At 41.6% G+C, this 13,624-nt stretch overlaps 2 protein-coding genes across 2 annotated transcripts; one reads left to right on the forward strand and one right to left on the reverse strand.

The window, feature by feature from the left end:
- The first annotated feature begins 1,306 nt into the window (after positions 1-1,306).
- On the forward strand, positions 1,307-4,786 carry LOC141831402 (uncharacterized). The gene is given in 3 exon segments (XM_074718757.1): positions 1,307-2,980; positions 2,983-3,957; positions 4,030-4,786. Coding segments are annotated over 3 exon segments (3,054 nt in total). The 5' UTR covers positions 1,307-1,344; the 3' UTR covers positions 4,473-4,786.
- An 85-nt stretch (positions 4,787-4,871) lies between these two features.
- On the reverse strand, positions 4,872-10,874 carry LOC141831403 (hexokinase-1-like). Its single transcript, XM_074718758.1, is given in 11 exon segments — positions 4,872-4,996; positions 4,999-5,095; positions 5,097-5,222; positions 5,317-5,398; positions 7,501-7,631; positions 7,709-7,807; positions 7,922-8,077; positions 8,156-8,230; positions 9,063-9,245; positions 9,334-9,484; positions 10,389-10,874. Coding segments are annotated over 11 exon segments (1,497 nt in total). The 5' UTR covers positions 10,661-10,874.
- Between the last annotated feature and the right edge of the window lie 2,750 nt (positions 10,875-13,624).

Genomic DNA, 13,624 nt, shown 5'->3' on the forward strand with positions numbered 1-13,624 from the left:
CCCTCAGGCGTGATCGACACACAGCTTACTGGCGCTCCATCCGGCATTGGATTCCAACCGGATAGTAGTCAAAATTCGATGTAATTTGGTCGGAAACAGTCGCCCTCCACTGCACGGTCACTATCGACGGCGATCGGGTCGGATTCTGGTCGAATCCCGAGCCTGATCGCCGTCGACAATGACTGCGCAGGGGGGGACGACTGTTTCCAGCCAAATTATGCCAGATTCCGACCACTATTCGATCGGAATCCGACGTCGGATGGAGCGCCGACGAGTGGCACATTGATCGGCCCGAGGCAGCGATCGGCGGTAGTTGGACGGCGCGACGAGGGCGGTGACAACGGTGGTGGGGCATGGGTGTCGCGCAGCACGGATCACGCAGTGTAGCAATTTCATATATATATATATATATATATATATATATATATATATATATATATATATAAAATGAACATCTAATATAAAATATATTATTTTTAATTCCCAGTTTTTAATCTAAACATTAAATATAAAATGTGTATATCACCTACTCATTAACACCTTCTGTATGCCTTTTGGTAGTTCAATTTCAATCATATTACACCAATAATTATTTGACTTACCAGTAACTAAATGAGTGAGTCGACCATTTGCTTCCACTAGAAATAGAAATTATTAGAGGTATCTCAGAATACATTTAAAAAATATTTTATTAAAAATACATCTAACTCAATCTAATATGTACCTTATATTAAAAAATAATATAAAATTTTTAATCCTTTTTCCAAATTATCTTTTTATTATCTAATATTATTATCACAATTCTAATCAACATTAACCTTACAAAAGCAATTCAAAATTAAAATTCTTTTAACTAAAGTTAAACGAAGTTTTAGTTAAAATTCTACTGCAACATATTAAACATATTAGATCGATATAAGAAATGATGCCTCCGAGGTATAGCTGAATTGATTACGACAGCAGACAGAGTTGCAGAAGAAGACAAGAGTTTAAATCCTGACGAAGCCCGGCAATACCCTCGTCATGACCAATACCTCGATTTACCTCTTCACAAATGGTTGTGGAGCCGACCATGTCGTGATCAACTTTATTTACAGAAGATATAAGAAATGGTAATTTTAAAATGAACAATTAAGATTACATCTTCTTAAATATTTTTTAAAACTTTTTTGATAATATTTTTTTTTTTCTCCGACACCCACCCACCACCACCACACGTATCTAGTTGCTTCAGAACTCAGAAGGTTCCTCTTTCTCCTTCAAATAAGTAACCCAGCTCCGTTCAAGTACCGCTTAACCACCTCCCGCCTCCGTCGCCGCCGCCGCCGCCGCCGCCGCCTACAGATGGCGGCCAAAACCGGTCCATCTCTGTTCTCTTTGTTCCTATTCTTCTTCCTCCTCCTCCTTTCCTTCTCCTCCACTGCGTGGTCCCAGTCGCCGTCGACCACCGAGCGGCGGCTCCTCCTCCGCATCCAGCAGGACTGGGCTGACCCCGTCCTTGACTCCACCTGGAACTCCTTCTGGAGCGGCGTCAACTTCTCCGCCGACGGCTCCGTCTTCAGCATCTCCCTCTCCAACGAACTCTCCCCCAGGCTCTCCCGCCCTATCCCTGCCTCCCTCTGCCTCCTCCCTAATCTCACCCACCTCGACCTCAGCTACAACAACATCCCTGGCGAGTTCCCCGTCGCCCTATACAACTGCTCCTCCCTCAGCTACCTCGACCTCTCGCAGAACCGCTTCGTTGGCGTCGTCCCCGCCGACGTCGACCGCCTCTCCCCTCTGCTCACCCACCTCGACCTCTCGTCCAACAACTTCTCCGGCGACGTCCCACCCTCCATCGGCCGGTTCCCGGCGCTTCGCTCTCTGATCCTCAACAGCAACCTCTTCAACGGCAGCTTCCCCCGAGAAATTGGCAATCTCTCCAATCTCGAGAACCTCTACCTCGCCTACAATTCCTTCGCGCCGATTAGGGTTCCGGCGGATTTCGGCAACCTGACCAAGCTGACATTCCTCTGGATGACGGGAACCAACATCGTCGGAGAGATTCCGACCTCGCTCTCCAATCTAACCGCGTTGGTTCAATTGGATTTGTCGATGAACTCGCTCACCGGCCAAATCCCTAGCGGAATTTGGAGGATTCCCAAGCTGGAGTATTTATATTTGTATCGTAACAATTTATTGGGACCAATCGTCATCGACGGATCGATCGCCCCGGGCTTTAGGGAGATCGATGTGTCCATGAACAAAATCAATGGTTCTATCCCTGAAGAATTCGGGAACTTGCAGAACCTCTCTGTTCTCTTCTTGTACTACAACCAATTGTCCGGCGAGATACCGGCCAGCATCGGCCGCCTCCCCCTTTTGAGAGATCTCCGTCTCTTCGGCAACTCGTTGACCGGGGTCCTGCCTCCAGAATTGGGGAATCACTCGCCGCTGTGGAACTTGGAGGTCGACAACAACAGGATATCCGGCGAAATCCCTGAAGGGCTGTGCAACGGCGGCGAGTTGAACTCCATCGTGCTCTTCAATAACACTATGAGCGGGCGGATCCCGCCGTCCATCAGCAATTGCTCCAAGCTCGAAAATATTCAGTTATACGGAAATCGCTTCACCGGCGATGTTCCGGATGAGCTGTGGTCGGCGGTGAATCTGACGATTGTGATCCTGCGGGATAACTCTTTCTCAGGCGAAATCCCGGGCATTCTCCCATGGAACCTGACGAGGTTGGACATCAGCAACAACCGGTTCAGCGGCCAGATCCCGAGCTCTGCCTACAACCTCTTGGTGTTCAACGCGACGAACAACGCCTTCGCTGGCGAGCTCCCGGCGAGCATGGCTGGGTTGCTGAGGCTCCAAACGCTCGCCCTGAGTGGCAACGCAATCAGCGGAAGCATCCCGGCAGATATTTCGGTGCTGAGATCGCTCACGCAGCTCGATCTCGGCCGCAATCGGCTCAGTGGCGAGATACCGTCGTCGATTGGGATCTTGTAGTGCTTAATTCACTCGATCTGTCCATGAACATGCTCTCCGGCTCGATCCCCTCGGCGATGGGCCGCCTCAAGTTCTCCTTCCTTAACCTCTCCTCCAACAGCTTCACCGGCGAAATCCCGGCGGCGTTACAGAGTGGGGCGTACGACCGCAGCTTCCTCGCGAACCCCGGGCTCTGCGCCGCCATTGGCGGCGTCCTTGTCAACGTGCACGCCTGTCACCGCAGTGGCAGCGGTTCCGACGGACTCGCCCACGGCCTCCGCATCCTCTTCTTCACCCTGGGCGCGGCCGTGTTACTGATGGCGGCGGCCTTCGCAGCCTTCGTCTACAGGGACCAGAAGAAGCGTAGGAGATCTGCCGGAGGCTACGACGACGACCTCTCTCGTTGGAAGCTGACGTCGTTCCAGGCGGTGGACTTCACCGAATCCAACATCCTCCGCGGCATGAAGGAGGAGAACGCGATCGGCAGTGGAGGCGCCGGGCAGGTCTACAAAGTCGCCCTGGGAAACCGTGCCGGCGAGGTCGTCGCCGTGAAGAAAATCTGGAACACCAAGAGGCTGAGCAACAAGCTCGAAAAGAGCTTCCTCGCCGAGGTGGAGATTCTCGGCTCCATTCGCCACAAGAACATCGTCAGGCTCCTCTGCTGCATCTCCAGCGCGGACTCGAAGCTGCTCGTCTACGAGTTCATGGAGAACCAGAGCCTCGACAAGTGGCTACACGGAGACCGGGGGCCCCTGGACTGGCCGCGACGGCTCGATATCGCCATCGGAGCTGCTCGAGGGCTCAGCTACATGCACCACGAATGCTTGCCGCCGGTCATCCACCGCGACGTCAAGTCGAGCAACATACTTCTCGATCCCGACTTCGACGCCCGGATCGCAGACTTCGGCCTCGCTCGGCTGCTGGTTAAGCCCGGCGAGCCCGACACGGTCTCCATCATCGCCGGCTCCTTCGGCTACATGGCCCCTGGTCAGCACAACCTACAAAAAAAATCAATTTTGATTACTTTTTCACTCTTCTAACACTCGAATTCTTGCACAGAATGTGGTTACTCGAGGCGATTGAACGAGAAAGTGGACGTGTTCAGCTTCGGCGTAGTTCTTCTCGAACTCACGACCGGAAGAGAAGCGAATAACGACGGCGCGGACTGCAACTTAGCGGAGTGGGCGTGGAAGCAGTTCCAAGAAGGCAGGAATCTGAGCGAGGTCGTCGATCCGACGATGGCAGACTCGCCGTACACGGACGACGTCACGACCGTCTTCAAGCTGGGTCTCCTCTGCACCGAGGCTTTGCCTTCGAGCCGCCCCACCATGAAAGAGGTCTTGCAGATGTTGCTAGAGTCCCACCGTCCGTGGGCCGCCGGAGGAAAGGCTGACCGCATTGGGGCGCCGCAGATCAAGTCCGGTAGTCAACGCAAAGAGTCGACCATTGTTGACGAAGTGGACGACGACACGATTGTCATCAACGTTTGCGGCGAAGAGTAAAAGAGATGGCAACCTCCTCTTTATCCCTAGGCTTCTATCACTATACTTGGAACTATTTGATCTAATTCTTGCTTATCGAAATGGCTGGAACATAGATCTGTTAAGTTTTCAGATCATCTTAGACACGCAACTCAGCAAAGGAAATCCAAACACCGGTGGTTCATCGACATCAACCTTCAAAAAGAAGTGATTGTATCGTCTCCAGTTAGTGAAAAAGGAAACAGCAAGAAATGATGTAAAAACTCATGGCGGCTGCTGCAATGGCAATTGCAGGATTCACAAGTCTTTTGCTCTTCTTGTGGTCTCAACCACCTCCTTGTTTCTACTCTACCATATGCTTATCTCAAAGGTTAAGTTAACCATTTCGGTTCATCTTAGCTTGGTTTCAGACGCTGCTCGTCAGGACTCTTCAAGCACGAGATACTGTGAATGAGAAGCTGCTAGGAGAGATGCTCCGATGCCTGACCCATCGTTAGCCAGCTTGATCACGATAGAAGTCGAGGCGTCTAGCCCAAGCATCCCCCAAGGGTGCTTTGCAAGCAGTCCCTGAATATGGTGTAGTGTTCGTAAAGGCCGCCGTCCATGGCAATGGCGGTCCTTGGAAGTTTACTGCCGTCCTTGCGGAGCATCACGACCGATCTTCTTCAGAATGCCCACTATGCTAGCCGCGGCCAGGCGAGCCCCGCGCTTGGCAATCATGTTCCATACTTGGACCACCACTTTTCTTGTTCTGAGAGATGTATTAGGAATCTGTAAATCAAGCAGAAACATAACAAGATTATACAAGAAAATCATGTCGGGTTAAGAAGTAAAGATGTCGATATTTCAAGAACAATATATGTACCCCCAGGAGTTCTTTCAGCTTAGTCCCAACGACTCTTAGATCAGGTGAGTTATCATGGTGCATGGCTGACATTGCAGGTGTCCTATGAAACTCAATTTGGAAATTCGATCAGAGAAATTTGTCTGACGGCTTTCTTTGCAACATAAACTTGCGGACGAAAACTATAAAACGATAGCTTAAGTATAGAAGGTAGAGATCCACAGTGGAACCAAAGGCTAGAGCATATATAAGAATTTTGCTGTTTACGATATGATTAGATGATCAATACTGTTCTATTCCTTATAAATTCATAACACTCCTTGTCGACAAGCGGTTGAACAGGTTAGACAGGAGTAGTAGAGCCGACATACAATGATTTAAAGAATGACGCAGGCAAAATTTTAACACGATCACCTGCTTGGGCACTATTTCAAGAAGTAGGCAAGTTCCTTATCTATGTTTGTCGGTAAATGCTGGGGAGGATGCAAACTGATATTAGATCGTCGAGGCTAATGTTTAACACTATCTCCATAAAACGATATTACTCCGCTACAGGTGCTTACGGATAACAGCAATTCGTTTTCCAAGATACAACGACGACGTCTCGAAATAGTAGCACTTTAAATTTCGAGACCAACGAACTTTTTCAAGGCTTTTTTGACTCCGAATGCAAAAGATGAGATGTATGTTTATTGAATGATTTAATGGATGAGTTGATTCAATGAAATTTCAGCATATGGAGGGACCTATTTATACAAAGTAAAAAGGTAGGGTACCCTTTGGTGAGTGACTATGACTTTTAGGGTAGGATTTATCTGGGCTGTTCGATCTGGAGGGTTGTAACCCTTCAAATCGCCCTTTAATCTCATCCGTCAGATTTGGAGGGTTGTAATCCTTCAGATCCCCTTTTGTTATCCGCCGTTAGATCTGGATCCAATAATCCATTCGATCTGACGCTTCAGATAAAGTCTCATCATCAATAGTCAAATTGCGACTCTTCGCGATCCAACGTTCCAAATCGCGTCACATGCGATACATCACACCTCTTTGATCCAACGGTTACCCTGCAACGTCATCTGGAGCATAAATTTAAGCTCCTCAATGTTCCTTGCAACGATGTGAAGTGCAAAGTGCGCCAATAAAGCGTCCATTGTGCGTGTGCGCGTGTGGCGGGCCGCGGGCTAGCATGTGCGAGCACCTATTCGCCCGTAAGAAGAAAGCACATGGGCTTTTGTGTTAACTCCATTAACATAGCAACATAAATAAGGAAGGGAAGCTCATGGAATTTACCGATGTGAGACTATTCCCCATACGTTTCCTTTTATAGCATTAATTGTTAATTAATGTTATTCTGGGCTAACTTTGAACAATTAATTTCTCATTCATACTTAATCAGTTTTGAACAAATTAATAGTCTAGATCTATCTACGCGAAAGGTAGATTTCGATTTTGAAATCAATTTCGACTTTTATCGATTGATGGCACCCCGATTTTTCACAAACCCGTATTGGTCCTTTAAGGCCTAATATTCAACAATCTATTCTTCTATAATTCTAGTGCAATCAATTGAAGTCGAGTTGTCCTAGCGAGGAGTTGAAGGTAGATAGTCACATGATGACAAGTTTGCATTTCATTGTGATAAAAGTATCGTTCAAATTAAGCTTATTGTTTCAAATTTGAGCTCATAGAGGTATGGAAGTTGTGCATCCTAAAACTCAGCTAGTCTGATATGCTGCACTGCCTGCCTCGGACGACATAAATCAATCAAAGTGGAAGATGCAAAGGGTAAAGAATCAAATAACACTAGATTTAATTGATCGAATAGTACTAGTGACGTAGCCTTGCAAGGATATCTTGCTTCTATATTTGCAAAGACACAAAAATTTAATATTTCAATAGAGTATATACTATGAAATAGTTTGTATTCAACTGGCCTTAACTAAAGCACTGATAGAGATGAATGATCTACAAGTTAGATGATTTAAGCTATACTCACTATGATGTTTTTCTTTGAGAATTTACAGTATAAAAAATTTCATATGGTGGATTTTGTAAGAAAATCTACATGCGTTCGAGAGCGTAACAAACCTAGTGCAAATCTTAGTTATCTATAGCTAGATTAGAAGTTCTATCTCGAGAATATGTTTGAAAGTCCCAAGCATCTAAATTTAAAGAGACTAGTTTATTGGCAAAAATCAAACATACCTGAGTATGAATGGAGTTTCAAGATTTGGTGGGACAGTATCTCCAAACAAGGCAGTTTTGGAAGCCAAATTTAAGAGTACTCTTCTTAAAATTTCACCCAGATACATTCCAGAGATCAACTTTTCAAAAATCTGCAATCGCAAATCTAATTGATTATGCAAATCCATACGAGTTCTCCTAACGAAAATGCTCAGAAATGACACATCACCTGTTCACCAGGATTCAAACTCTCGACATCTAATGCTTGGTCATAATCTGTTATAGGAAGATGAGATGATCTGAAATTTCCCCACTCCATGTTGATAACCTAAATGCCATAACAATTTAAACAATGTAAAACAACAGATATACAAATATATAATAGTCTTGCTTTCCGATACGATTAATTAGTCATAACTATATTAGAGGAGTTGATGCTTACCATTTCTCCTGATTTTGGTAGGAGACCATGCCATTTGGGTATCGCATTGGCACGCTCGACATAGGCTGCATTTGTACCTGTGCCTAATATCACAGCAGCAACTACATCGCGATCATAATATCTCCCCCCAGCTAATGTCCCAATTGTATCATTCACCTGTAACAACCAATAGGCTGTGAATTGATATCTGCAAACAAATCTTCAGCGACAGGAAAATGTATAAGAGAAACAAACCAGTGCTGAGACTCGCATGTCCAGGCCTTGTCTTTCCATGGCCTTAGTCAATTCGGCTACAACATCTTCCCCAACCTGCTTTTAACAAAAACAACAAAATGATGTAAAAAAAAGATCATTTGATCCAGATTTTTAAGCTACCCATGAAAGTAAAGCTGACAGAAATGCGCCTTGAATGAACAAATTGAAAAAAATGAGAATGAAGTTGTCCATGCTACAAGTCTTTTGAGAAATTTGTCGTGGTAAGCTATGAAAGGCTATCAAGTTTTAGTGGAGAAATATGCAAATCAAAATAATATTAGAAAGTGAACACTATCCTAATTTTGCTTTTGTATTATTAAACTCACCCCATTTCTTGATTACATACTTTAAGTCACTACATGAGATAATTGATCGGTGAGTTATGAATAACTATTTAAAACATGGTTGCCACTGTTGTAAGAAATATATAAACATAGTGAATGGAAAGAAATGGGATATGCAAGACTCCAATCTGAAAACGCTGTTTATCTTCTATATTATACATACTTTCCTTGTAGCATGGCTATCAAATTGCAATCCGGACCTTACAATCTTACAACTCAAAATGAGCAAGGTCTAGATCCAAGTAGGATAGAAATTAGGCTGAGATGCTACCTGTATTTGGATTTTATATTTCCTCGCCATTGTTAGGATCTCAATCACGACAACATTGATCGAACCAATTATGCAAAGAAAGAGCACTAAGGATTATAAAACACTGTTAAAGATAAGCCACAAAAAATTCCAGGCAAGGAAGGTAGTTTCATCATGCAACAGAAAAATAATTTGCTAACTCTGCCACTAAATTACTATGGGAAAAGGTAAATTAGCACATAAAAAGTCATATACCAATCTAATTGAAGATATAAAGGTGCTCTGAAATTACCGTGCTATCAATATTAAAACCTTTTGTCCATTTAATTAGAGTGCCTGATGCAATTGAAGTTTGTCTCACAGGAAAAGAGAAGGTAAATCCAAGCTCCCTTTGCCTATCAACAGGGAGGTGAAAATCATCACCTTCAGCAGCAACAAATTTAGCTAAAGCCGAAGCGATAAAATCAAAAAGTTCCTGAAAATGTTCTCAGATGTAAGAAAGAATAGATACACAAGAAATGGAAGATGAATAAATAACATAACAATCATGGCTTTTCACTTACATCTGAGCCTCCAACCATTAGATGTGGTGGAATGGAGACCTCCTCAAATTCTTGCTTGATGACACGCTTCTCCTTCCCTCCTAGTTGTACACGAAGTACTCGGAAGTTGGTTCCTCCAAGGTCTAAAGCATAAAATAATCCTCTCTCATCCCTTGAAAATCATATCCAAGGAGTCTACGGTGTTAGTTTAGAATTTCGAGTTTTGACAGTAGTTCAAAGTTGTATACACAGCACAAGTAACAAAAAAACAACAATTTAATTCCAATGTCAATTCATTCTTGAGTGTTCCTCATTCAGACAGAAACCCAAGTGAATAAATTTAAATGAAACTTCATAAATAGTAACATACCCAAAATGACTATGACTATTCTAAAGCAACAACTGACAAAAAAGACAACATTATATAGTTTTTTCATACACTTGACAAAAAAAAAGTTTCTTCATACAATTGAGCATTCAATTAATTATATCCATGGAGGATAAAGAATAAACGAAATAAAATTACTTTTTTTGAGTGACAAAAATAAATGTCCAATAAAAGGGGATTCATCCTGAGAGAGAGAGAGAGAGGGAGACGATGCAAGCTCAGGAATAAAAAGGAATAGCATGGGAGGAGAACTGCAGTCGAAGAAATGCAATAAAGATACCAAATTTAGGAGACAAAGGTGAAGAAGACAAAACCAGAGAGAAGGAAAATAACAGAAGGCAAGGTTATGATGAAGAGAATAAATTACAATGGGAACTTAGATTTTTCCTCAATAACATCGAGTTTCATATATTGCTAGAGAAAACACGCGCACAAGAAGGAACAAACAACGTAAAAGAGGAACGACCCAACTATGCTCTTACCCAACAAGAATAGCTATAACAAGCAATGTCAAATTGATACAAGATCCAGCTTTGCCACTATGAAATAGCTGACTCTGCGGAAGTTATAAAGAGAAAGTTCACGCCCAAAATGACAAAATTTCAATAATTCCACACTGTAAACAAAGTTGATTGTTTAATGCACAAAACAAAGAGGCTCCTTTCGAATAGGGAAAAAAGGCGCATACCCAGTGGGCAGGTTGTCGACGTAGCTGATCAGCATCTTCAATTTGCTCCCGCCCTCAGAGGCGAGGCCTGCGTGCATCTCCACCGTCATCGCGTCCGCCACTTGCCGAAGCTTCCCGATGGGCGTAGCGGCCCGCTCCTCGAACTCCTTGATCACGGCAGCGACCCGTGACCACCGGCCCGAGTTCCGCATACGGTGACGCACAACGAGCACCGCCACCGCGCACGCGGCCGCAGCGCACACCACCGTCGTTGTCACCGCCACCTTCCCCATGATTACTAGAACTGGCACTAGCCGATCCGACGAGCCGCTGCCCACCTCCCAAGCAACCAACGACCGAGTCTCGGAGCTCCCCTTCTGAGATCCTTCCGCAAGATGCCAAAAAAGAAACAGGAAATTGCAAGATCAAAGATGAAATTTTGCGACAACCCGCATCTTCTTATGCTCGATCTCAATCGACCAGAAAGGGAAAGGAGAGATTTTGAAGGCTTTTTCCTATGGAATTTGCAAACTTTTAAGACGAGGGTTGGATTTATTTTTGAGAGAGAAAGTGCAAAAAGACAAATTAAAATATCTTAGGATTAAAATATTTAATCTTTAGGATAATTTTTTTAAATACTTAAAATATCTTACTTTATAGTTATACCCTCTAATTTAGTAATATCGATACACCCAATTATTTTTTTTATAATAGATAATTAATGTCATGCAAGTAAGAAATTGATGAGAGCATATAAAATTATTAGATCGAGATAAGAATTCAAAGTAAAATATTGATGAGACCTAAGTTAAATCTGCCCGTATTGGATAAGGTTTATATTAGATGTACATATGTTATGGATTAGTTTTTATCAGTTTTTATCAACAACTATGCTAAAGTTACATTAGTCGATTGACTATGCGAGATGGGAAGATCGTTGTTTGTCCCCGGGGGCTAGGGCATGGTGCTGCGGTAAGATATTCAGATTGTCACTCAGGCATCCGTGGTTCGATCCCTAGCTACGACATATTTGTAAGAATTTTCTTCTAAATGGAGAGCACAGTCAAAGGATGCTGGGCGTCTGGGTTAGCCGCTGCGTGCACTTCCGATTTACCCTGGTGGTCGGCCAGTGGAAAACTTTTGTGGAGTCGAACCGGTTATCCTAGGGATGTAATGAGATTAACTGGGATTTATCATTTTTTAGAAGATAGAGTAAATAAAAATGTAGTTAAATTAAATAAATTAAAAATTTTAAATAAGTACATTTATAAATCTCTAATTAATTGATAAATTTTTATAATGTTAAAATAATTTAATTATTTTGATCGAAAATTGAATTAATTGATATTTTATCGGTTCGATTTGTTTAATTTTAATTTAAAAATTTAGTCAGTTTAGTTAATTCAAAAAAATTCAATTCGATTCAATTTTAATTAATTTAATTTAGTTTAATTCGATTTTAATTGAATATTCAATCTTAATAATCGCAGTTCGGGACCATCACTCAACGGATAAAATATAACAATCAACGTGAAAACCTTCAAGCTCCTATTTGATTTAATCGACTAAATCAATATCTTAAATCTTAATATCTCGAAAACGAATCAACTAATCAAATTAACCAATATTTAAAATAAATTGAAATTTTGAATCTTTTTCTGCAATGAAGCAGGCTAAATACAAAATAAACAATATTTAAAGTAAGTTAATCCTGAATCATGATAAATAGTTATTTAATCTATTAATAAATAAATTAAATATGAAAACTATATATAAATTATGTTCCTTTTATAGCGTCTTCTATCAAAACATTAGAACTATGGGGTTCTATGGGCCGGCTATTCATCAATTGTGTCTCAAGTTTAGCTTCAAAATGAAGCTGTGGTTTCACCTAAAACCTTTATATAATCATGTTGAAGAAAATTATGATTGTTAATATCTATAAGTTTAGGTTCTCAAAATATCTCCTTTTTTTAAACCTAACTCGATATCACGATGATGATCATGATAATAATGATTATAATTTCTCCATTTTCGTAAAATTAAGTTCTCGAAACATCTCTTTTTTGAAATTATATATACACTCTTATAATTTATTTATTTTTATCCATCCTCATTCTTTCAAAAATCCTAAGTTAAGTTCGCCAAATGATTTGTAAATAAAGTTTGATGTACATGTATTAGTTTTTGTCAATACTACCCTTATGTTACTTTAGGAACCCTAAACAAACAATGATAAGAATGGACTAGTCAAAGTTAAAGCAATACATAACTTCACAACATGTATTTTCTAACTTATTTAATTGACTTAATTAAATACAATATAAATAATATCTAAAGTAATTTCATCATGATAAATATAGTTATTTAGTCTATTAATAAATAAATTTAATTCAAAAAACAATACATATAAATTATCTTCTTCCCTTATAATTTTTCTCCTCCAAAGTATATTGTCCTTTATCGTGGGCTTCCACGGGCCTATTGGGCTCAGTCGCTCAGATAAGGAGTCTCACCTATTAACATAATTTACCTTTATTTTGACCTCAATGAGTTTCATTTCATTGTTTTCACGACTATCAAATGACTCTACTTAATTAGCTTCATTTACTCATTGTCGAACCTTTTGTATCATCTATGAGAAGCAACTTATCGATATAAATAAACATGGGAAAGGCGAAGACCACATCCACAACTAAATCAGTGCCTAGCTCAACCTAAACCAAACATGGGAAAGGCGAAGACCACATCCACAACTAAATCAGTGCCTAGCTCACCCTAAATCGTAGAGAATTGGACAACCAAACAAGTAAATAAATTACTTGTATTACACCTATAATAAAAGACACTACAACACTTTTATGGATTACTCACAATTTTAAGACAAGGAAGAAAAGAACAACTCACATTTGACTCACAAGTTGATTTTTTTTTTGATGAATGCAAACTAAATACAGGGGAGAGTATTTATAATACTCACCATGCAATTTACACAGTTTAATAAAAAAAATCCTAACCATATAAAAGTCTCATTCTTATCCATTGAATAAGAGAAATATCAAATTGCAGCAACACTAGTTCTTCCCTGAAACACTCAAACATCTTCCTAAAAAGTAGCTGAAACTGCCTTTACCTGCACGCATATATTTCAGTTCAGTGAATCATTCACGTATGGACATCAGCTGCCTGTTGTGCTTTTAATAGAGGGCCAATAACTCTCATTGTGTTCCTATCTAGTTACTGTGTCGAATCGATCG

The sequence above is a fragment of the Curcuma longa genome, chromosome 7 (genome assembly GCF_044706935.1).
Source record: "Curcuma longa cultivar G26 ecotype Majalengka, Jawa Barat chromosome 7, ITB_CL_G26_1.1, whole genome shotgun sequence".
In the NCBI taxonomy this organism is placed as follows: Eukaryota; Viridiplantae; Streptophyta; class Magnoliopsida; order Zingiberales; family Zingiberaceae; genus Curcuma; species Curcuma longa.